The sequence below is a fragment of the Mauremys reevesii genome, linkage group 9 (assembly GCF_016161935.1).
Source record: "Mauremys reevesii isolate NIE-2019 linkage group 9, ASM1616193v1, whole genome shotgun sequence".
NCBI lineage: Eukaryota > Metazoa > Chordata > Testudines > Geoemydidae > Mauremys > Mauremys reevesii.
Genome location: NC_052631.1, coordinates 49555800 through 49579609, shown reverse-complemented (window position 1 = coordinate 49579609; position 23810 = coordinate 49555800). Strand labels below are relative to the sequence as shown.

The following is a 23810-nucleotide window of genomic DNA, read 5'->3' as shown; positions in this document are numbered from 1 at the left end:
CTTCGTCTATGTGGCCTATTTAAGTTCAACACTTTCTGGTGCAGTGACTATCTCCTACTCTGGCTGTGCTGGGGCCTCATCTCAGTTGGAGCTCTCTAGGGTCTACCATAATACTAATAACAATACAAAAAGGACTGAGAACTCATCTTTGCTGCTGACTCCAATTCAAGTACTTTTTTATACCATTATAAAAGTACTCAGTACTTTTTTATACTATTATTTGTATTACGGTGGCCCCTAGAAATACCCAACTGAGATGAGGCCCTGGCACAGACACAGAGTAGGAGACAGCCCCTGCATGCAACTCAATTAATATTAAAAAGGGGGAAAACATGAAAGCCAAAATAGGGAAAGAACAGGTTAAAGACTATTAGATAAATTAGATGTATTCAAGTTGGCAGGGCCTGATTAAATTCATCCTATGGTACTTAAAACACTAGCTGAATTAATCTTGGAACCATTAGCAATTACCTTTGAGAACTCTTGGAGGATGGGTGAGGGCCCAGAAGACTGGAGAAGAGTAAACGTACCTATCTTTAAAATGGGGAACAAAGAGGACCCAGGGAATTATAGGTCAATCAGCCTAACTTTGATGTCTGGAAAGATACTGGAACTAATTATTAAACAATTTGTCAGCACCTGGAGGGGTATAAGGAATAGCCAGCATGGATTCATCAAGAACAAACCGTGCCAAACCAACCTAATTTCCTTCTTTGACAGGGTTACTGGCCTAACTGATAGCAGGGAAGCCGTAGATGTGAGATCTCTTGATTTTGATAATGCTTTTGACACAGCCCCACATGACATTCTCTTAAACAAACTGGGGAAAAGGATAGAGATGAATTTACTAAAAGGTGGGTGCAGGGTGGGTTGAAAGGCTGCGCCCAGAGTAGTTAGCAGAAGTTCATTGTCAAAGTGGGAGGCCTTATCTCGTGCGGTCCCACGGGGTCAGCCCTGGGGCGGGTGCTAGTCAACACTGTCATTAATAACCGGGCTAATGGCGGTGGAGATACGCGTAGGAGGCGGACAGCGAGCCGGGGGGTGGGGCAGGCCCGGAGTTCCCAGTGACCGCGGCCAGCGGGTCTGAACTCAGCAAGGCGGGAGCCAATGAGGCCAGTGCGGAGCAGGACACTCAGAAGGGAAAATCCCGCGCACACCCCGCCCGCCCCCTCCCGGGGGCTGCTGCCGTCGCACAGACTCACGCTGACCGGAGACCTACGAGACCCCGCCCCGCTGGCCCGGAACCCCCGCGGATACCCGGGGCGGGGCCTCGGGCCGCACGGGAGCCAATCGCTCGGGCGCGCGTGTTAGTAGCGGCGGCAGCAGCCGGCCCGTGTCACGTGGCTCCACTCACGTGGCCTCGTCGGGCCAGCCGCCGGTCGGTCACGTGATCGCCCGCCCGCCCGCCGGTACCTGCGCTCCTGGCTCCGCGGCTCCCGCGCCGGGATGCGGCGGCTCTGCGGTTTCCTGGTGCTGCTCGGAGCCGCTTCCTGCGGCCTCTACCTGCTGTCGGCGCGGCTGCGCCCGGGGGGCCCGCTCGGGGCCGGCAGGTGGGTGACGGCCCAGGCCCGGTCCAGCCCAGCTCGGTTCCGGTCCTGTCCCCTCTGGCCCGGGAAAGCGGCTCCTCCCCCCCGTGCCAGGCCTGGGGTGCGCCTGAGGGCGCAGCTCTCGCTGTGAGCCCGGACCCCTGGGTCACCGGAGCTGGGCACGAGCGTCCGTGGGCGGCGGAGGGGGGCTGGCTCCCCAGGCCCGTGGTGCTGCCAGTGCCCATGGTGTGGAGCCCAGGGCCGGGCCTGCAGGCGGGGTGCTGGACGTCTGGGGTCCGGGAGCATGTTGGCCAACAGGCCGGGCCACCAAGGGCTTTACTACACCTGCAGCCCACTGTCCTAGCATCCTGGAGCCGCTTTCGAGGAAAGCCTTCGACCCTCGCTTCGTCCGTCTGTCCCCCCGCAGACAGAATTTGCAGGATGGCAGCGTGGTGGGAAATGTGCTTTGCTGCAGGAATGCTGTGATGCCTTGGGGTGTCCTGGAGGAAAGCCCGGAGGAGAATGACTGTTGCAATCTAATATGTGTGTACATTTTGCAATGGGAAATGGCAGCTCTCAGGTGCATGCCCTCTTTTCCCTGTGTGAAAAGATTTTAAATGATTCCAGAGTCACAAGGGTTTTTCTGTCTGATTTTGACTGAGGGAGACGTTCAGGATGAATGGGTGAAATATTGGATTTTTGTTGGCCTGTAAATATAGGGTGGCACCCTAAAAATATCCCCACCATGTGATGATCTTTGCAGGGTGTGAAATCCATAGAAATGTGATGTTGCATGTTCTGAGCTATGTTTAGCCATAGCAAGTCAGAGTGAAATCAGATCTTTGAGATGCTTTGAAACTAACGACGTTGGTGCCAGTCATCTTTGGCTTGACATATCCTTCACCTATCCTGACTGCTAGGATTTGGAAGATGTTTTGTTTTTTATTCCTTTGATTTATATTGTAGCAAGAGAGGTCCCTCTCCAAAGCTGTAGGTGTTCTTGATACTTCTTTAAAACAACAAATAGCAAAAAGGCAAGTGCTCCAGCAAATTCCATTTTGCAGCAGCAATAGCTGACTACTGGTATGTCTGGACTACAGAGACTCTGCCTGCATAGCTAGGTTGCTGTAACTATGCCGGCATAACCCCATAGCATAGATGCAACCTACACCTGCAGAAGAGGTTTTTCCGTTGGTGTAAGACTGCTACATCCCCCAACAGCAGCCCTCAGGTAGTGTCCCCCTTTCCAAAAGCGCCTGTAAAAGGAGGGGCTGTGGAGTGTGCACTGAAGGGAACACATTTGGACCATATGACACCTGGGAAGAGTAAATTCCAAAGCGGAGGACCCTCATAGAGAATACCCCACTCGTGTCTCCTCTGAAACAAAGGGCCTTCTGCTTCTCTGCACTGTGGCACTATGGTCCTGGGAAAGTGACTGCTCAAGTAGGCAGGTCCAAGGCCACGTAACTCTCAGTCAAACTACTTGTTTTTACAGCAAGCACAAAAGCCTAAACACATGCCATCCATCTCTAGTTGGGATTCCTTTTGATTTTTAGCTCTGCCTAACAAAGGTTTGGCCAGCTTTGAGCCCATTGTTGCCCTAAAACCAGGAATTATCACCCAGAAAACAAGTAAAAGCAAGTAACAGCCTACCCTATCCACAGGTACCAGCTCTCACTGCATCACTTAACTGTGGATTCTAACATACCATTTGCTATGTGTTACCTGAGTTTGTTCTCCAGGCCCCTGTGCTCTTTGGGGCAGAACCTCAGCTGGTGCAAACTGTCATAGCTCCACTGAGGTCAATGGAACAAGAACAATTCATACCAGCTGAGGATCTGACCCTGTTGAAGACCTGCTCAAGCCTTGCTGCCAGGGATGAAACCAGATGACTTGTACTGACCAGTGACTCTTTTTAGCTTTAATGTTGTTTTGCTAATAAGGGGTCTCTGACTGTCAAAGGTAGAATGCTGTTGTGGAGCATGGCAAGTGAAAAACATGTGTGTGCACACAGTGAAAACTCCTTTGAGCAGGGTGATTTTGATTTAAATCAATTTGATTTAAATCACTAGTTAGGAAGACTCAATTTAATCATGGATTTCTACATAAAAGTGCATTCTTGTTGGTTCTAACCTTAATACATAGTCTTCACAACTCAGAGATAGATGTAGATTTCATTTTTAGAAGGTACCCACTATACATTTTAAAAGTGATTTATTTTGAAAACTTTTCATATTAGTTTTACAGCTATATCAGAAAATGATTGTTTGGTTATTTCATTTACCGAAGGTAATTGAAGCAGATATTTATGAAGTCATTGGCAGGTGAATTATCTCCAGTTCAACAGGTTAATCATTAATATTTGGAGGATTTTCTTGCCATGCTGTATTAGGAGGAGAACATCACCAGACAGATATTTAAATTGTTGTATTTAACTAAAACAGCAACGTTATGGATTCTGGATTTTTTTTCTTCAACAGCAAACACATAATATTTTAACAAAACAAACATATGAATTTTTGAATTTAGTTAAACATTCAAGTTTTTTAAAATAGTTCAATGAAATATTTAAAAGAACCAAACAAACAACCCCCCGCCCCTCCTCAAAATTAAATCGACTATGTCAGCCAGGTCAACATGAGGCTCTGAAACAGGATTCAGGCCATGATATCTAAGAATGGGTGTCTATCTGTTAAGCTCATTTTATCTTTCTCTGTAACAGAGTTTCCCCAAGATGGAACAAATCCTGATAACCATGCAGGTTTTGTATGGTTGACAATAATTTGTTTCCTATACGCACTGTGATGACCGTGATAGTAGATGCACTGTCTCTTTAACTGTGTTGCATTTTATGGGTGTTTCAGACAACAATGGACAAGTGTCACCTGCTGGTCTTCCCCAGTTAGGTCGGTTGCTAGTCCAAAGAAGCAGCAAAGAATCCTGTGGCACCTTATAGACTAACAGACGTTTTGCAGCATGAGCTTTCGTGGGTGAATACCCACTTCTTCGGATGCAAGTAGTGGAAATTTCCAGGGGCAGGTATATATAAGCAAGCAAGAAGCAAGCTAGAGATAATGAGGTTAGATCAATCAGGGAGGATGAGGCCCTGTTCTAGCAGTTGAGGTGTGAAAACCAAGGGAGGAGAAACTGGTTCTGTAGTTGGCAAGCCATTCACAGTCTTTGTTTAATCCTGAGCTGATGGTGTCAAATTTGCAGATGAACTGGAGCTCAGCACTTTCTCTTTGAAGTCTGGTCCTGAAGTTTTTTTGCTGCAGGATGGCCACCTTAAGATCTGCTATTGTGTGGCCAGGGAGGTTGAAGTGTTCTCCTACAGGTTTTTGTATATTGCCATTCCTAATATCTGATTTGTGTCCATTTATCCTTTTCCTTAGAGACTGTCCAGTTTGGCTGATGTACATAGCAGAGGGGCATTGCTGGCATATGATGGCATATATTACATTGGTGGACGTGCAGGTGAATGAACCGGTGATGGTGTGGCTGATCTGGTTAGGTCCTGTGATGGTGTTGCTGGTGTAGATATGTGGGCAGAGTTGGCATCGAGGTTTGTTGCCTGGATTGGTTCCTGAGCTAGAGTTACTATGGTGCGGTGTGCAGTTGCTGGTGAGAATATGCTTCAGGTTGGCAGGTTGTCTGTGGGCGAGGACTGGCCTGCCACCCAAGGTCTGTGAAAGTGTGGGATCATTGTCCAGGATGGGTTGTAGATCCCTGATGATGCTTTGGAGGGGTTTTAGCTGGGGACTGTATGTGATGGCCAGTGGAGTCCTGTTGGTTTTTCTTGGGTTTGTCTTGCAGTAGGAGGCTTCTGGGTACACGTCTGGCTCTGCTGATCTGTTTCCTTATTTCCTCGTGTGGGTACTGTAGTCTTGAGAATGCTTAGTGGAGATTTTCTAGGTGTTGGTCTCTGTCTGCGGGGTTAGAGCAGATACGGTTGTACCTCAGTGCTTGGCTGTAGACAATGGATCTTGTGGTGTGTCCAGGATGGAAGCTGGAGGCATGAAGGTAGGCATAGCGGTCGGTAGGTTTTCGGTATAGGGTGGTGGTAATGTGACCATCACTTATTTGCACCGTGGTGTCTAGGAAGTGGACCTCCCGTGTAGATTGGTCCAGGCTGAGGTTGATGGAGGGGTGGAAGCTGTTGAAATCGTGGTGGAATTTTTCCAGAGTCTCCTTCCCATGGGTCCAGATGATGAAGATGTCATCAATGTAGCGTAGGTAGAGAAGGGGCGTGAGTGGACGGGAGCTGAGGAAGCGTTGTTCCAGGTCAGCCATAAAAATATTGGCATATTGTGGGGCCATGCGGGTGCCCATAGCGGTGCCACTGATCTGGAGATATATATTGTCATTAAATTTGAAATAGTTGTGTGTGAGGATAAAGGCACAGAGCTCAGCAACCAGTTGTGCTGTGGCATCATCAGGGATACTGTTCCTGACAGCTTGTATTCCATCAGTGTGTGGGATGTTTGTGTAGAGAGCCTCTACATCCATGGTGGCTAGGATGGTGTTTTCTGGAAGGTCACCAATGCATTGTAGTTTCCTCAGGAAATCAGTGGTGTCACGGAGATAGCTGGGAGTGGTGGTAACATAGGGTCTGAGTAGAGTGTCTACATATCCAGACAGTCCTTCAGTGAGAGTTCCAATGCCTGAGATGATGGGGCGTCCAGGATTTCCGGGTTTGTGGATCTTGGGTAGTAGATAGAATAACCCTGGTCGGGGCTCTAAGGGTATGTTGATTTGTTCCGGTGTTAGTGTAGGGAGTGTCCTGAGTAGATGGTGCAGTTTCTTAGTGTATTCCTCAGTGGGATCTGAGGGAAGTAGCCTATAGAATTTGGTATTGGAGAGTTGTCTGGCGGCCTCCTTTTGGTAGTCAGACCTGTTCATGATGACAACAGCACCTCCTTTATCAGCCTCTTTGATTATAATGTCAGGATGGTTTCTGAGGCTGTAGATGGCATTGCGTTCTGCATGACTTAGGTTGTGAGGCAAGCGATGTTGTTTTTCCACAATTTCTGTGCACGTCGGCGGAAGCATTCAATGTATAGGTCCAGACTGTCATTTCGACCCTCAGGAGGAGTCCATGTGGAGTAGATTGTGGAACACAGTGATACCAACAGCCCTTGGACTGGAATGAGTGTGGCTGTCTTAACATTGTAGACCAAGCTGCATGAGTAAGCATCTCAGAGAGGTGATTAAGAAAAAGCAGAACGCCTACAGGGAGTGGAAGATGGGAGAGATCAGCAAGGAAAGTTATCTTATTGAGGTCAGAACATGTAGGGATAAAGTGAGAAAGGCCAAAAGCCATTTAGAGCTGGACCTTGCAAAGGGAATTAAAACCAATAGAAAAAGGTTCTAGAGCCATATAAATAAGAAGAAAACAAAGAAAGAAGAAGTGGGACCGCTAAACACTGAGGATGGAGTGGAGGTTAAGGATAATCTGAGGCATGGCCCAATATCTAAACAAATACTTTGCCTCAGTCTTTAATGAGGAGCTTTGGGATAATGGTAGGATGACAAATGGGAATGAGGATATGGAGGTAGATATTACCACATCCAAGATAGAAGCCAAACTCAAACAGCTTAATGGGACTAAATCGGGGGGCCCAGGTAATCTTCATTCAAGAATATTAAAGGAACTGGCACATGAAATTGCAAGCCCATTAGCAAGAATTTAGTGAATCTGTAAACGCAGGGGTTGTACCATATGACTGGAGAATTGCTGTCACAGTTCCTATTTTTAAGAAAGGAAAGAAAAAAAAAAGAGGATCTAGGTAAGTACAGACCTGTTAGTTTGACATCTGTAGTATGCAAGGTCTTTGGAAAAAATTTTTGAAGGAGAATGTAGTTAAAGACATTGAGGTCAATGGTAACTGGGACAAATACAACATGGTTTTATAAAAGGTAGATTGTGCCAAACCAACCTGATCTCCTTCTTTGAGAAGGTAACAGATTTTTTAGACAAAGGAAACACAGTGGATCTAATTTACTTCAATTTCAGTAAGGCATTTGATTTGGTTCCACATGAGGAATTATTGACTAAATTGGAAAAGATGGGGTCAATATGAAAACTGAAAGGTGGATAAGGAACTGGTTAAAGAGGAGACTACAAAGGGTCATACTGAAAGGTGAACTGTCAGGCTGGAAGGAGATTACTAGTGGAGTTCCTCAGGGATCGGTTTTGGGACCAGTCTTATTTAATCTTTTTATTACTGACCTTGGCACAAAAAGTGGGAATGTGCTAATAAAGTTTGCAGATGACACGAAGCTGGGAGGTGTTGCCAATACAGAGAGAGACCAGGATATCCTACAGGAAGATCTGGATGACCTTGTAAACTGGAGTAATAGTAATAGGATGAAATTTAATAGTGAAAAGTGAAGGTCATGCATTTAGGGTTTATAACAAAAATTCTTGTTATTAAACTGGGGACGCATAACTTGGAAGCAACAGAGGAGGAGAAGGACCTCAGAGTATTGGTTGATCACAGGATGACTATGAGCCGCCAATGCAATATGGCTATAAAAAAAAGCTAATGCAGTCTTGGGATGCATCAGGCGAGGTATTTCCAGTAGAGATAAGGAGGTGTTAGTACTGTTATACAAGGCACTGGTGAGACCTCATCTGGAATATTGTGTGCAGTTCTGGTCTCCCTTGTTTAAGAAGGATGAATTCAAACTGGAACAGGTACAGAGAAGGGCTACTATAATGATCCAAGGAATGGAAAACCTGTCTTATGAAAGGAGACTCAAAGAGCTTGGCTTGTTTAGCCTAACCAAAAGAAGGCTGAGGGGAGATATGATTGCTCTCTATAAATATATCAGAGGAATAAATACCAGGGAGGGAGAGGAGTTATTTAAGCTCAGTACCAATGTGGATGCAAGAACAAATGGATATAAACTGGCCATCAGGAAGTTTAGACTTGAAATTAGACGAAGGTTTCGAACAATCAGAGGAGTGAAGTTCTGGAACAGCCTTCCAAGGGGAGCAGTGGAGGCAAAAGACGTATCTGACTTCAAGACTAAGCTTGATAAGTTTATGGAGGGGATGGTATGATGGGATAGCCTAATTTTGGCAATTAATTGATCTTTGACTATCAGCGATAAATATGCCCAATGGCCTGTGATGGGACACCAGATAGAATTCTTTGTAATAACTTAGATCCCACCCTTTCTTGGGTGTCTGGCTGGTGAGTCTTGCCCACATGTTTAGGATTTAGTTGATTGCCATATTTGGGGTCGGGAAGGAATTTTCTTCCAGGGCAGATTGGCAGAGGCCCTGGGGGCCTTCCTCTGCATCCTGGGGCCCATGTCACTTGCTGGAGGATTCTCTGCACCTTGAAGTCTTTAAAGCACAAGTTGAGGACTTCAGTAGCTCAGACGTAGGTATGGATTTGTTACAGGAGTGGGTGGGTGAGATTGTGGCCTGCGTTGTGCAGGAGGTCAGACTAGAAGATCATAATGGTCCCGTCTGACCAGGGATTTGGAGCAATCAAATATTTGAATTGCTCCGCTCCAGCTCCAGGCAAAAACCTACTGGTCCGTGCTCCAGCTCCGGGCTCTGCTTCTGACCTTAAAGTCTGAGTCTATAACATCCAACTGAGACAATCAGTGTTTGAACTCTCCAGAAATCACTCTGCAGCCACAGAAGCAGGTGGTTCCATTGGAATCTGCTTGGTGTGTTGGAGTTTTGTTGCTTACTGGATAACAGCTGTTTCCTATTCGTTCATTCATCAGCATAAATCATCTGATTGAGACTTAGACCTGGTCTACACTGGGGGGGATCGATCTAAGTTAGGCACCTTCAGCTACATGAATAATGTAGTTGAAGTTGATGTACTTAAACCTACTCACTGCGGTAAGTCAACTGCTGCCACTCCCCTGTCGACTCTGCCTGCGCCTCTCGTGCCGGTGGAGTACAGGAGTTGATGGGGGAGCACTTGGGAGTTGATTTATTGGGTCTAGTCTAGACACGATAAATCGACCCCTGCTGGACCGATCGCTGCCCACTGATCCAGTGGGTAGTGTAGACATACCCTTAGTGGATACAGTGGTGGAAGCAAAGAAACTTTTGCACACCCACAGCATGAGATTTCAAGATGTGTTATGAAGCAATTTGTCCAATTCAGTGTGACATTTCTGCCACTTGAGCTTTCTCCATTAGTTGCCAGAGGAAAGATGTAAACCATGATGGCCTGTGAGGTGGAAGCTAATAAGGAAAATGCACATGGCACTTAACCAGTAGTGGAAGGTAGAAGATCATCATACAGTACTATTCAACCAGCAGAATGGTGTGAACAATATTCTTCCTCAAGAAATGACCAGGTCCAATTAATCTCTGAGGAAGGGCCATCATGAGGGGGAGGGATAGCTCAGTGGTTTGAGCATTGGCCTGCTAAACCCAGGGTTGTGAGTTCAATCCTTGAGGAGGCCACTTAGGGATCTGGGGCAAAAATTGGTCCTGCTAGTGAAGGCAGGGGGCTGGACTCAATGACCTTTCAAGGTCCCTTCCAGTTCTAGGAGATTGGTATATCTCCTATTATTATTATTATTATTATTATCAAAGTGCCTAGCCCCAACCTCAAATCGCTGGAGGCAACAGTGGGTCCCTGCCATGGGTAAAATCTCCAGTTGTCATACGTCCATACTCAGCCCAAACACCGGATCCAGAGTGCAACCAGTGGTATGAGTCAGGCCAGCAGCAACCTGGGATAGTCCGTGCCATGATGACCAAGAGATCCTGGCACTGGTGTCTCCAACACCAGCATGGTGATCTGTGCACTGGCTCCAGTCCCATCTAGTGTTGCCCTGGATGCTATTTTCAATCCTGCTTCAGGGTAGGCAATGAATGCTCCAGGCTGGATGCAAACAGTACTGTTAATTTTCAGTTTGCTGAAGACCAGGTAGGGAAAGCTCTCTTGTTCTGACTCTTTCAGCTTGTTCTATGCAGGCTGGCTGGGTCCACTGAGCAATACCAAAGATCGGTTATGGAAATGTTTGTCAAGCCAAGTGAGTGCACTGCATAGGTAAAGCAGGAGCTTGGTCTGCAATATAGCATTGCTGTTCACATTTAGAAAAGGCCTATGTTGGTGTAAAGCCTGCTGGTGGATTTCCTAGGAACTCTAGAGCTCAAATGAGAATGTCCTTGAGTCACTAGCAATGTTCCCTCTAATTTTTTTATATCCATGTGCGGATTTAATTTTATATGCACCAATATGGAGGTGATTGTGGCGGGGGTGGGGCCAAAGGGTTTGGAGAATGGGAGGGAGATCAGGGTTGGGGTGCAGGCTCTGGGGTGGGGCCAGAGATGAAGGGTTTGGGTGTGGAAAGGGCTCAGGGCTAGGGCAGAGGGTTGGGCATGAGGTACAGGGGCATGAGGGCTCTGGCTGGGGGTGTAGGCTCTAGGGTGGGGCTGGCGATGAGGGATTTGAGGTGCAGGAGGGGGCTCAGGGCTGGGGCAGATGGTGGGGGGTGAGGGGCTCGGGGCTGGGGCAGAGGCTTGGGGTGAGGGCTTCAGCTGGTGCTGGGGCTCTGGGGTGGGTCCAGGGATGAGGGGTTTGGGGTACAGGCTGCCCTGGGGCTGCAGTGGGGAGAGAGGACTCCCCCCAGCCCTCTCTCACTGCAGCAGCCCCGGGGCTGGGGCTGGGGGAGAGGTGCCTCTCCCTGCCAGCAGCCCTGCACGCCCCAACTTGCTCCCCTCCCTGCTCACCCCCTACCTCTCACCTCTCCAGGCCCCTGTGGCTGCACGCCTGCATGGATCTTTATAGCCTGCTGAGTGGCCACACAGCTTAGAGGGAACTTAGGTCACTAGACAGTTTGCCACAGAGTTCCTCTGACCTGAAGTAACTTACCCTGCCTCAGTTTCCCCATTTGTAAAAGGTGGTGAAGATATTTGACCTTGGCTGTCTGTTTGTTAATGTGTGCGGAATATGTCTGAGAGGCGCTTGACGTGTCAAGGATTTATCATTTTAGTTGGGTCTCCCTCTTCCTTCTCAGGTCACTCAAGTTCCCATCAGACTTGGAGGAGCTGCGAGAGCTTGCAGAGTTTCTACAGTATTATAAGCAAGAGCACCAGAGCTATGTGCTGCTGCTGTTCTGTGCTGCCTACCTCTACAAGCAGTCCTTCGCCATCCCTGGCTCCAGCTTTCTGGTATGCACCCGCTCAGCTCTCTAGCACTCTGTTCCTTTTCCTTCACCAGGCTTTCCAATGCTGGGATTTGCCGTGGGATCTTAGCCCATTCACTGGGCTCTCTCGTTGACTGGGGTCACCACTTAACCTCCTGTCCTGGCCTATCATCTTGTTTCCAGGTGAACAGGACTCCTCCCTGGGAGTTTGAGAAATGCATTGCACAGGGGGGAGCGAACCATCAAGGTTTAGTGACAACGCTATGGGGAGAAGCTCATCCCTGCTCCTTTCTATCCACCTGGTTATACCTCCAAGGGGTACCTCGCACTGGAAGCTCATGTTCAGTTTAATGACATCTAAGTCCTATTCAGAGTCACTGCTTTCATGCTACGGTCCCACGTGCCATGTGACTGACATTCTTTGTTTATAGATGTGATCTTACGTTTGGCCATATTCAAAAGCATGGTTTCTGATCGCGCCCAATTTACTGAGTGATCCTGTTGGCTCTGTATGACCCCTGCCACCCGTGCCCTCCTCATTATTTACTAAACAACCAGTTTTTCCATATACAATATCTACAGTGACTCTATATTCATCTCTAAATTGTTGATAAAATATTAATATTGAACAGCCTTGGGCTGAGGTCCAGTCTCTGTAGGATCCCACCCAATGATTACATGAGGCGAGCTGTTAGTAACCCACTTACTGTGCGCCTGGTTGAGTTTGGGTAGAGCTGGTTTTCAATCAGACTGTTGTGCGGTGCTCAAGCACTTTACTTGATGTACATGGTTCTGGTTCACCCTGGTTTCTGCCACCTTGAATAGCTTTAGATAAGTTCTGAATATTCCCATGCTATTACCATTCCACGCCAGCAGAGGTGGTAGTTGGCCTGGGCCTATTGCCTGATCACAAATGGGAAGGGAGGTGTCCATGAGACAACCTCTGCTAAGATGCTGGCTGCACTGTGCAAATGCTTTAGGTCACCTGAGCCAGGCGCCTTTCAAACCCTGGAATTCAGGGGCCCAGGGAGGAACTGAGTGAGTCTCCTCCATAAGGCAGCTGAGCTCCCTGACTCAAGGACTGAGACTGCCCTGGTCAGTTCAGACGCTGCTCTCCTGCACTGGTGTAACTTCTAGAATGAGCTGTGGGTTTTAACCATTTGTGTTATGGTGGCGCTCGGAGGCCACAACTGAGCTAGGTGGTTCCCTGCCCCAGATGTGCCTGGCATCTTGTGCAAAGGTGACAGAGCTCTCTTTGGGGACAGTGTCAGTTGTTCCAAACTCTCTGCCTTGTCTGGATGGGAGATCCTCTCTCTGGAGCTTTAATACAGAAAGTCCAGGACAGGCAGTGAAGCTGTGTCCCTGTGGGAGCAAAGGGGATGGCCGGGTCCCCATCAAACCACCCATGTGGCCAGAGGAGGGTTGGGCTGGCTGTGATTGTGTACACGTTGCTGAACGCTTTTGTCCAGTCTCTTATTCATAAAGTCTCACTCCTTGCTTTTGTTCTACCAGAACATCCTCGCAGGGGCTCTGTTTGGACCATGGATGGGGCTCTTGCTGTGCTCTGCTTTGACTTCTGTGGGTGCCACCTGCTGCTACCTGCTCTCCAGGGCCTTTGGGAAACAGTTTGTAGTCTACTGGTTTCCTGATAAAGTGGCCATGCTGCAAAGAAAGGTAAAGAGATCCCTGCTGCTAGCCCCTCTGCTCAGGGCATGGGGACAAACCCCCCGGGCTGACTGGAGCAGAGTTGAGCCGTGATCCTACAGCCCCTTTTTAGCCCAGGGCCTGCATTTATGGTTCTTTAGTTTCCTGTGTCCTACCACCATGGCTGTTGTTGTCCTTCTGGCTTTGGAATCAGTCCAGTGGACCCAGAAAGTAAGCAGCATGGGCTTTTCAGAGGGAGAACTAACCACAGCAGTTATCCCTTGGATGTGACTGATACTCCTGCCTGGTAGTGCCCTCTAGCCTCAGCCCAGTTTGCTTTGAAAAGGAATTGGAAGAGTGACCCTAGGGGGTTCCGTGTTTGTGTGTCAGTCTCTCTCTGCTCCTTTCAAATGTAAACACACCCTGGGCTCTGAGAGTCGAGCTGGGCTCTGCTTTCTCATGCATCGTCACCAGCAGGCCATACTGGGCCCTCAGAGATGCCTTAGCAACCTCTTTGAAGGCAGGTGGAACTAGCTGGAACTTGGGAAGTAACTTTGATGCCCAGGAAGATACTAGTTCGTTCTGCTGTAACCCTGCTTGACCAGTACAGCTGGCAGGAATAAAATGCAGTGGACTCTTAGGAAGGGTGGGGGACTCTGAGCTCTCGAGCAATAATGGCTAAATTCTGCAAACAGAAACTTTTCGTAGATTCAGTTCCCGTATTTACATTTAAAAATCAGCTCTGGCCCAGGGACCACCTGTCCATGCCTGCTGTCCAGCCCACCTGCCATCCCCTGCTAGGACTCTCTGGGAGCATATGGGGAGGCCGCTCTTGTTTTGCAGTTTAAATCGATACAAACCCTTAAAATGATCTAAGGCATTACAAGGGCTGGAAGCTGCTTTAAGCCAGCTCTCTTAGCCTTGTGTCTGTTAAATAGAGCAGAGCCTGTAGGTTGATTGAAGACATTTGCTGCACAGCAGCTTTAGACCGGTTTTAACTGCAGAATAATACTATGGAGAATGCAGCTTGGAGGCTGAGTGTCAGCCGGGGGGGGGGGGGGGGTGAGAGACCAATGCTACTTTGAACTGTGCCCTGAGGGGTCTGCACAGGAATGTCAGTGCCTCCTTAGCCTGCAGCACCAAGAGTCAGCAGAGCATGGGGTAGTGGCTGGCCAAGCTGACGAGTGCCTAAGGGGGTTGATAGGCACCAAGGGGAATGGGGCAGCAGGTGCCTGGTACAGGAAGGAGGGGTTTGCTGTGGCCTTTTTTTGTCCTTTTTAACCCCTCCAAAGTCTGGCCACTAAGTGCAATGCCTCCCTTAGGCTGTATTGTGCTGTTAGAATTGATCAGTGACCATGTACAGCACTGGGAACACTCCAGACAGCCGTGTTACCAAGGGCCCAAGCCTGAAAACACCGCTCTTAGGCAGAGCGTTTCCTAGCGGGAGTAGAGTCAGTCAGGTAAGTGTTGGCAGGAGCAAGCCCCGAGGGTGTGGAGAATGTCTGGCTGATCACATCCCACTGCTTTCTCCCAGTGCTGCTGCCTGGACACAGCAAAAGGTGCACTTACACTGTTAAGTTGATGCTAAGGGACAGGGCTAAGGTTGCATGTTCACCCTTCCCTTCCACACTGTGACCCGGCTGCCTTTTTAATTGTAAGGACTGCCCATCATAGTGACCGTGGGAACTAGTTGTCACTATGGAATGGCGCTGCTGGAAAGCAGAGTAAGATGCAGGGAATGCAGCTGCCCCTTGTGTAAGTGTTTGTTTAGATCATGTCTGTCCGTCAGTGATGGCCCCCTTTTCCACTGGTCTTTCACGCCCCAGCTTAGCGTGTACTTTCACTGGGTGCAGCTGATCCTGGTGCATGTGGGTACCGTGGTACTAAGCTACTCTGGTTTGCTTTGATTCTGGGCTGATGTTACTTTGTGGCTTATTGAAATGACGCCCTGACCCTGTGCTTGTGTCAGACTGGGTGTCTTGGCTCTGCAGTAGTTGGCCAGTAACGGGCAGTGGCAGTGCTGACCTGTTTCAGGGTAGCAACAAAAAAACAGGTATCCGCAAAAAAAAAAAAAGACTACAGTTTGGTGAACTAAAAGTTTTAAGATTGAGCGCATTGTTCTTTAACACAGACAATGGGGATACACACAGAGAAGACACACAAAAGACAGATAGGCATACACATAGATAGGCATGAAAGGGAGCAGAGCGCATGAGAACAGGAGGAGTCTTTAGAATTTAGAGTGAGGGAGGAAAAAAAAAGAGAAAAAACTTAAGGAAGATGGCCCATAGAAAGTGATTAGCAAGATAAGAACTTAATAAATAAAATAAATTAATTGGTAATTTGTTTGTGTTAATCTCATTACTAAATAATTTAATCTTATTTTTAGTATCTCAAGTTTTTTCCTTTTTCTTACCATGTACTATCTCAGTCATATTTCTCTGCACTGCTCTCATACAGTCTCCTTGGCTCATTTCTTCTTCTCTTGTATTATATCTTCCTGTGTGTGTGTTCTTTCTGTGTATCTGTGTCAAGAGTGAGAAGTAGCTCAAGAGCTCATGCTTAAATAAAAATGTTTGTTTGTTTTGGGTGTGCCAAGTACCTCTGTTTTTTTAGTGCTGACCTGGTTTCTCTTGTCCAATGGCAGGTGGAGGAGAACAGGAGCTGCTTATTTTTCTTCTTGTTGTTTCTGAGACTTTTCCCCATGACCCCAAACTGGTTTCTGAACCTGGCATCTCCGATCCTGAACATCCCGGTTTCTCAGTTCTTCTTCTCCGTCCTTATCGGTAAGGAGCTGGGGCTGGGGGCGAGCAGGCTCTGTGTTCAGGAAGGGATCAAACCCAACATACTCTTTCTTGCTGTTAGAACCCAGCAAGCCTGAGAACGTACCATGCTACACTTGAAGAATTTCAGCGTTAAAGGTCCCACAGCAACAGTTACTTGGCTGTGTTAGTTTCCTGATTCACTACTGTCCGTGCCTTTACATTGTAACCTCTTCCCAGGGTGAAATGGCTGTTCCTGTCGTCGGGTGTCCCGATGCCCATTGGTTTTTAATGAGTGCTGGGAGATGACATTGTGGCTCAACTGTCCAACCCAAGTGTTTTCTACAATCTCCCCTGTTTGCACAAACCCACACAATGGCCCTGCAGAAACTCACCCCTGGCCCCAGCCCCATGTGTGCTGTCCTCTCGTCCAGGTGCTGTACAGCGTATATGATGCAGATTGCCTACTGCACTGCTGCAGCCAGGTTGGCCACTTGGCTGTGTCAGGAGCTGGGAGTGGAGCATTCTCAGTGACAGGACCTCGGCTGTGTTAGATGAGGCTGTGGGCGCAGCCTGTCCAGAAAGGCTTCCCCAAGATGGAGGGGCAGAGGGGGGCATTGCTTATGTCCCTGTTTCCTCCTTCACAGTGGTTAGTCCCCTGTAGCGCTAGCAAACGAAAGTGACCCTTCCAGGGGCACTGAGCTGTATTCCACTATGTGCAGCTCTCAGCTTTGTCAGCACACTTGGCTGCAGGGAAGATGTGACCTTTGACCAGTGTGTTACACTGTACCCTGCATGCCATCTCTGAGCAGTACGGATCTGTGGGTGTCTAGCGGAGCCATCCTGAAGACGCACCAGGGCACTAGAGATGGTTGACTAGTAACAGGCTTCTCCTTCTGACTCTTCCAGGTCTGATCCCCTATAACTTCATTTGTGTGCAGACGGGTGCCATCCTCTCGCAGATCACCTCCCTGGATGCCATTTTCTCCTGGGGCACGTTACTTAAGCTACTGGCCATAGCCATGGTGGCGTTGATACCAGGGACCCTGATTAAGCAATTCAGCCGGACACACCTGAAATTGGATGAAAAGGACCAGAGCATTCGCCTGCTCAATGGCAAAAAGAGCACATGATGGACTGGGTGCAGCAGCTGTTCAGAATGTCTGATTGTTTATTTATGGGGATGGTGCAATCATCAGCAACCAGATGATGTTTTAAGTTGCTGCCTGCACTGCCTCTTCTCTGCACAAGCTAGGGCAGAGGACAACTGCAGTTCTTAAATCTTTTTAAATCTAGGAGGAGACGTGATGGTCTTATTTTAAATGGTGCTTGTATAAATGTGAATGTCTGGGTCACTGAGGAGCTGCCAGTGGGCTTCGGAAAAATCTGCGGGTCCATTTTCTGACCCTGGTGAATTGGTGCCACATTTAGTGCCATGCTGGAGCTCCTGGCCTCCACGGAGATTTGCCAAGTATGTCCAGTGCCCTTGGGCTCTCTGAAGTGTTGGCAGGTACCGCTAGGTAACTGCCATTCATAAGGCAGTTGGTTTAAGGTGGTGGTGGTGGTAGAGAGTAGTGCAGGGTGAGAACTGGGCTGGCTGTGATAAATGAGCCACCTGTGTGCCTGCCCGCCCAGTGAAAGCAGCTCTGCTTGCCCTGGCACACGGAGTTCAGGTCTGTTCAGACAAGGCCTCCTGCAGGGCTACAGCATGTCACTGCCTCCTTCCTTCCCCGTCTCCATGTGCTGTGCACTGGGGCTTTCACTAGAGCTGAGCTAATGCTACAGGGTTGAGGGTTAACAGGCCCCCTGCCAGGGTGATTGTGCCCAGGGGTTTATTGGGGAGGATCCATTATTGTGCTGGAGCCCAAGCCAGACTTCCCCTTGCTTGGCTCACACAACTCACAAGGGTCATGGTTCCTGTTGTGCTGGATTCAGGAGAGCACAAGTGCCCTTGCTGCATGCACAGCTGGCCTGCTCCTTGCCTTCTGGCACAGAGACTTCTAGGCACACCTCAGCCCCACCCCACCAGATCCTTTCCTGTGATTGCTTATTGCTCTGCAGCTCACTTCAGTGGCTGCATGTTTCCCACCTTAGAATCTGCCCCCCCCTTGCTGTATTCTTCAATGTCATTCTTTTAGTGCTTCCTAAGGAATGGGAATAGCTGTACTTCCCGTCCCAGGGCAGCCCATTGCATCCTCGTCCCCTGTAGCCTGCCTCCAGCAGTGGCCAATAAATCCCCAGTATTTCAGCAGAAGATACAAAACCACCTGCTGCTTCCATAATGCCCTAGGCCATGTGTGCAATTCTGTGCATGGGAAGAGACTGCCTGCTTGAGAAAATGGATACACAGCTCCAGAGGTAGCTTCACTTGGTTATCCAGCCTGTCTGACCTGGAGCCAGTGCTTCTGGGTTTATTGGAGTATAGTTTCTAAATGCAGGAAACCAGCACTAAACCTGGTCACTTCACAGCCAAGCCCTGTGCCTTTTACCTGCCTATTTTTGAACAGAGGAAACCCAGCAGCAGCAGCATCTCCAGGGGATCGGTCTCAGCATCACTTGTGCCATCCATGTGTTTGGGGAAATAGCAAATCTTTCTGTCTGTGTTTAGCTTTTCAGGAGCTGTGTCCTGCTGACAAGGTCTCATACTGAGGGATGGACTTCTCTGCAGTGAGGCTGCATCTGTGCCTGTGGCAGATACTGCCTGGGGCGCATTATGAATCAGCTGCTCCTTAGGCAAGAAGATTGAAGGAAACACAGCTCAGAAATGCCTGGCTGCTGGAGCCCATCTGAGTGGTGATTTGTGTCCTTGCCTGGTCTCACACCAAGTGCCTTACCAACCAGGCGTTTGTGTTTACATGTAAATTACTGTGTCTCAAATAAACGGTGGTGAAACTTTACAGAGTGAGTTTGTTAAATTAAGCGAATTTCATGCGTGCAAAGGTGTCTGGCAGCAAGCGGCCCCCTCAGAGCTAAGAGATCCCTCTTTCACCTGGGGAGGGTAGCTCAGTGTCCAAGCCCATTCCAGGAAGCCTTAGCAAAGTGGCTGTCTGTAAGGCACTGCCCTGAGACCAAGTTTGCTTTGCCCAGTGAGCCGGAAGTTGCTGCTAACCACTCTTCACTGCCATTGGCTGGAAACTTGCTGGTAATGGCAACTGGTGATGAGAGATGATCAGTATGGTCAGGGAAACATCCAGAGCATAAAGTTCACTTGTTTGTAGCCTTTGCTTGGCATTCCTGCTGCACTCCGATGCCCTGCAGTGGTGTATCCGTATCCCCTGGCACGGGATGTGCTATCATCCGACCTTGCAGTGTCTTTCCCAGTTTAAAATGTTTTCTGGAAGAACTAAGCATGCTGAAATTCCCCTGAGGCTAGGGCCTGCTGGATTCAGAGTTCACTGCTGTGGGGCTAGTCTCTCAGTCTGGGAGTTGTGGTGAGTGCAGCACTCTTTGTAAAGCCAGGGCCTACAGTATGAACAGCAGGCCTCAAACATCTAGGGCCAGACCCACCAAGGCATTTAGCCACCTAACTGCCACTTTATGTGCCAAAGTCCAAAATCTAGATCCTCAAAACTCAACTCGGCTTCCCATGGCTAACACACACCTAAGCCCATCTGGATCCTTAAACAAAGCGTTTCCCCACTTATCTCAAAGAGTGGCCAAACTGGCTCAGACCAATGGTCCATCTAGCCCAGCATCCTGTTTTCTGGTAGCGACCAGTGCCAGGTTCCCCAGAAGACATGAACAGAATAGGGCAGTTATTGAGTGATCCATCCCCAGTCACCCAGTCCCAATATTGCAGTCAGAAGCTCGCAGCAAGCAGAGCATAGAATTGCATCCCTGACAATCTTGGTTAACAGCCATTGATGGGCCTGTCTTCCATTAACTTATCTAATGCTTTTTTTTGAACCCAGTTATGCTTTTGGCCTTCATGACATCCCCTGGCAATGGGTTCCACAGCATTGTGGGAAGAAGTACTTCCTTATGTTTGTTTTAAACCTGCTATTAATGTCATCAGATGGCCTCAGGTTCTTGTGTTACACAAAGGGGTAAATAACTTTTTCTTCACCATTTGTGATTTTATAGGCCTCTATCCTATTTCTCCCCTTACTCATCTCTTTTCTAAGCTGAACAGTCAGTCTTTTTAATATCTCCTTGCATGGAAGCTATTCCATACCCCTAGTCATGTTTGTTGCCCTTCTCTGTACCTTTTCTAATTCTAATACATCTTTTTTGAGATAGGGCGACCAAAACTGCCTGCAGTATTCAAGGTGTTGATGTACCATGGATTTATATAGTGGCATGATGTTTACTGTCTTATTTTCTATCCCTCTACTAATGGTTACTAATGTTGTTAGCTTTTTTTACTGCTGCCACTGCATATTGAGCAGATGGTTTTCAGAGAACTATCCTCGATGACTCCAAGATCCTTCTTGAGTGATAACAGGTAATTTAGACCCCATCATTTTGTGTGTATACAGTTGGAATTGTATTTTCCAATGTGCATTTTTTTGCATTTATCAACATTGAATTTCATGTATTTGATGCCCAGTCATACAGTTTGAGATCTCATGGTAACTTTTTGAAGTCTGCTTTGGACATAACTATATTGAATAATTTTTTATCTGGAAACTTGACCACCTCACTGTTTACCCTTTTTCCCAGATCATTTATGAATACTGAACAGCACTGGTCTCAAAGATCCCTGCGGAACCCCACTATTTACCTCTCTCCTCTGTGAAAATGGACTATTTATTCCTACCTTTTTGTTTCCTATCTTTTAACCAGTTACTGATGCATGAGAGGACTTTCCGTCTTATCCCATGACTGCTTACTTTGCTTAAAAGCCTTTGGTGAGGGACCTTGTTCAAGGCTTTCTGTAAGTCCAAGTACACTATGTCTACTGGAACACCTTTGTCCAGGTGCATGTTGATACCCTCAAAGAATTCTAATAGATTGATGTGGCATGAGTTCCTTTTACAAAAGTCGTGTTGACTCTTCCTCAACATATAGCATTCATCTACGTGTCTGATAATTCAGTTCTTTACTATAGTTTCAACCAGTTTGCCTAGTATTGAAGTTAGGCCTACCGACCTGTAAGTGCCAGGATTGCCTCTGGAGCCTTTTTAAAAACATAGGAGTTACATTAGTTATCTGCCAGGCATCTGGTACAGAAGCTGATTTAAGCAATAGATTACATACAACAGTTAGTAGTTCTGCAGTTTCATACGAGTTCCCTCAGACACTTGGGGTGAATTCCATCCGGTCCTAGTGAGTTATTACTGTTTATCACTTTCTTCCAAAACCTCCTCTACTGACACTTCAATCTGGGACAGTTCAACTTTGTCGCCTGAAAAGAATGGCTTAGGTGTGGGAATCTCCCTCACATCCTCTGCAGTGAAGACCAATTCTAAGAATTCATTTAGCTTCTCCACAATGGCCTGATCTTCCATGAGTGCTCCTTTTAACAAATTGACTGTCCAGTGGCCCCATTGGTTGTTTAGCAGGCTTCCTAACAGCAAAAAGAAAAAAAAAAAAATTCTTTTGCTAGTTGCTCTTCAAATTCTTTTTTAGCTTGCCGTATTTGTTTACACTTGACTTTCCAGAGTTTATGCTCCTTTTTATTTTCTTCAGTAGGATTTGACTTCCAATTTTTAAGACAACTTTTTGTCTCTGACCATCTTATACTCTATTTAGCAGTGGTGACATTTTTTGGTCCTCTCACTGATTTTATTTGGGGAATATCTTTAGTTTGAGTCTCCGTTATCATAGTTTTTAAAAGTATCCATACAGCTGGCAGCATTTCACCTTTGTGACTGTGTTCCTTTTAATTTCTGTTTAACTTGGGTGTGGTCTACACTACACTTCTAGGTCAATGCAAGGCAGCTTACATCAACCTAGCTGTGGAAGTGTCTATGCTTAAATTTCACTCTTGCTGGCGAAACTGCTCCACTACACCGATTTAATAACACCACTTCCCTGAATGGCGTAGAGTCAGGGTCGATGTAGTTAGTCGACAGAGGGTCAGTGCTGACACTGTTACTTACTTTGACTGTTGCCTGCCTCCAGGTGATGTCCCACACTGACAGCTCTGGTCACCAGTGTGTACTCTGCTGCCCAGGGGCCAGGTGGACAGGAAGCTGTCCCTCCCCTTTAAAGCCTCGCAATTTCTTTAAATTCCTTTTCCTGGTTGCCTGGCTTGGTAAGCAGACCAAGCAGCTCTCCACTGTTGTGTGTAACTGCCCAGCTGACCATGCCAGCTATATGCTCCAGACATGCTCCTGCCTGGAGTACACAAGTGTTGGATCTCCTGGGCCTGTGGGGAGAAGAGGCTGTGCAGGCACGGCTCCAATCCAGCCATAGAAATGTTGACCTCTGTGAGCAAATGGCTCAGGGCCTGCGGGAGAAGGGCTACAAGAGGGACTGGCAGCAGTGCTGTGTGAAAGCCAAGGAGCTGCAGCAGGGGTACCAGAAGGCTAAGGAGGCCAACAATCCATCTAGTGCTGAGCTGCAGACCTGCCGCTTTTACAAAGAGCTGCATGCCAACCTTGGAGAAGACCCCACCACCACCTGCACGAGCCCCATGGATACTTCGGAGGAGCCACAAGCCCTCACCATGAACAGCAAAGAGGAGGGGGTGGACAAGGAAGAGGCGGAGGAGTATAAGGGACAGGCAACTGGCGGATCCAGCTGTGCAGTGAGCCAGGATCTGTTTGACTGCAGTGCAGTCCCAACAGGTGAGCCTGATGCAGGGGAAGGAACCTCTGGTAAACGTGCAGTTTGCTTTGAAATTACAAGGGTAGAGCCCCCAAAGTAGCAGGATATAGCTGTTGAATTACTCTTCCTCTTGTGGTAGAAGAGGTAGTGGTACAACCAAGAGAGGTTGTTGTGCAGAGTTGCTCTCTGCTTGTCATTCCCCTCTGGAGTGATGCAGAGGGGGCCATGTGGAGCAGTTTGTTTACATGCACCAGGATGTCCTGTGAATCCTCTATAGAGACTCAATGACACTTTCATGGAGGTACTCTGCAATTCTCTGCCAAAGGTTTCTGGGGAGGCCAGCCTTATTTCTTCTGCTGTGGTAGGACACGTTCTCATGCCACTCAGCAATTAATTCAGCAGGCACCATTGCAGTACATGAGCTAACAGCATATGGGTCCAGGTGGCAGCAGAATACCAGCAGTAGCTGTGCTCTCTGCCTCTGTCACCTGCAGGAGTGAGAGCAGCTACACTCACTCCTACCTGTGGAAACTGGTGCCAGTATTGAGTTTCATTGCCCTATATAAATGTACTCAGCAGGGCTGGTGCTGTGACTGATGCCATGCCGTATCAATCCCAAGGAGAAGTGAGGATGCAGTGCTTACAACTTTTGCAGATCAAGGGGAGTGAGTTCAGTATCCTAAGGTGTTTTGTTTTATTTGTTTTATTTCTGTTGTGAACACACTGACAACAGTACCTCTGTGTGTTGTAGCTGCAGCTGATGCTATTGTGGCCTTGAGGGTCTCCCTCTCCACATCTGCCAAGCTTCTAAGCCAGATGAGTGGGAGAAAGATGACATGTTCCAGGGGATCCTGCAAGCCTGTGCTGCAACAGAGAATGAGATCAGGGCCTGGAGGATCACTCTTGCAGCCGGCATGGAGAAGGAGAGGGGGATGCACAAGAACATAGTGGGGCTTCTCAGGGCGCAAACAGATGCTGCAGGCTCTGGTAGATGGGCAGGTCCAAGAATCCCATGCTCACATCCCTCTGC

At 48.0% G+C, this 23810-nt stretch overlaps 1 protein-coding gene across 3 annotated transcripts; it reads left to right on the top strand.

Annotated features, from left to right (window-relative positions):
- Nucleotides 1-1277: 1277 nt before the first annotated feature.
- Nucleotides 1278-18963, top strand: TMEM41A (transmembrane protein 41A). 3 transcript variants are annotated; one of them, XM_039489831.1, is made up of 6 exons: nucleotides 1278-1550; nucleotides 11532-11685; nucleotides 13173-13334; nucleotides 15952-16090; nucleotides 16976-17207; nucleotides 18675-18963. In XM_039489831.1, exons 1-5 carry the CDS (start codon nucleotides 1447-1449, stop codon nucleotides 17197-17199), a joined length of 783 nt encoding a protein of 260 aa, XP_039345765.1. In that variant the 5' UTR covers nucleotides 1278-1446; the 3' UTR covers nucleotides 17200-17207; nucleotides 18675-18963. The 3 variants fall into 3 exon arrangements, 2 of the variants coding, with proteins under 2 accessions (XP_039345765.1, XP_039345764.1); XR_005585057.1 differs by having other exon boundaries at nucleotides 1284-1550; nucleotides 16976-17537; XM_039489830.1 differs by having other exon boundaries at nucleotides 1284-1550; nucleotides 16976-18963.
- Nucleotides 18964-23810: the final 4847 nt, after the last annotated feature.

Coding starts and splice junctions, on each gene's coding strand:
- TMEM41A (XM_039489831.1), top strand. CDS start 1,447: ATGCGGCGGCTCTGCGGTTTCCTGGTGCTGCTCGGAGCCGCTTCCTGC. Junction 1,551..11,531: donor GGCCCGCTCGGGGCCGGCAG/GTGGGTGACGGC, acceptor CTTCCTTCTCAG/GTCACTCAAGTTCCCATCAG. Junction 11,686..13,172: donor TCCCTGGCTCCAGCTTTCTG/GTATGCACCCGC, acceptor TTGTTCTACCAG/AACATCCTCGCAGGGGCTCT.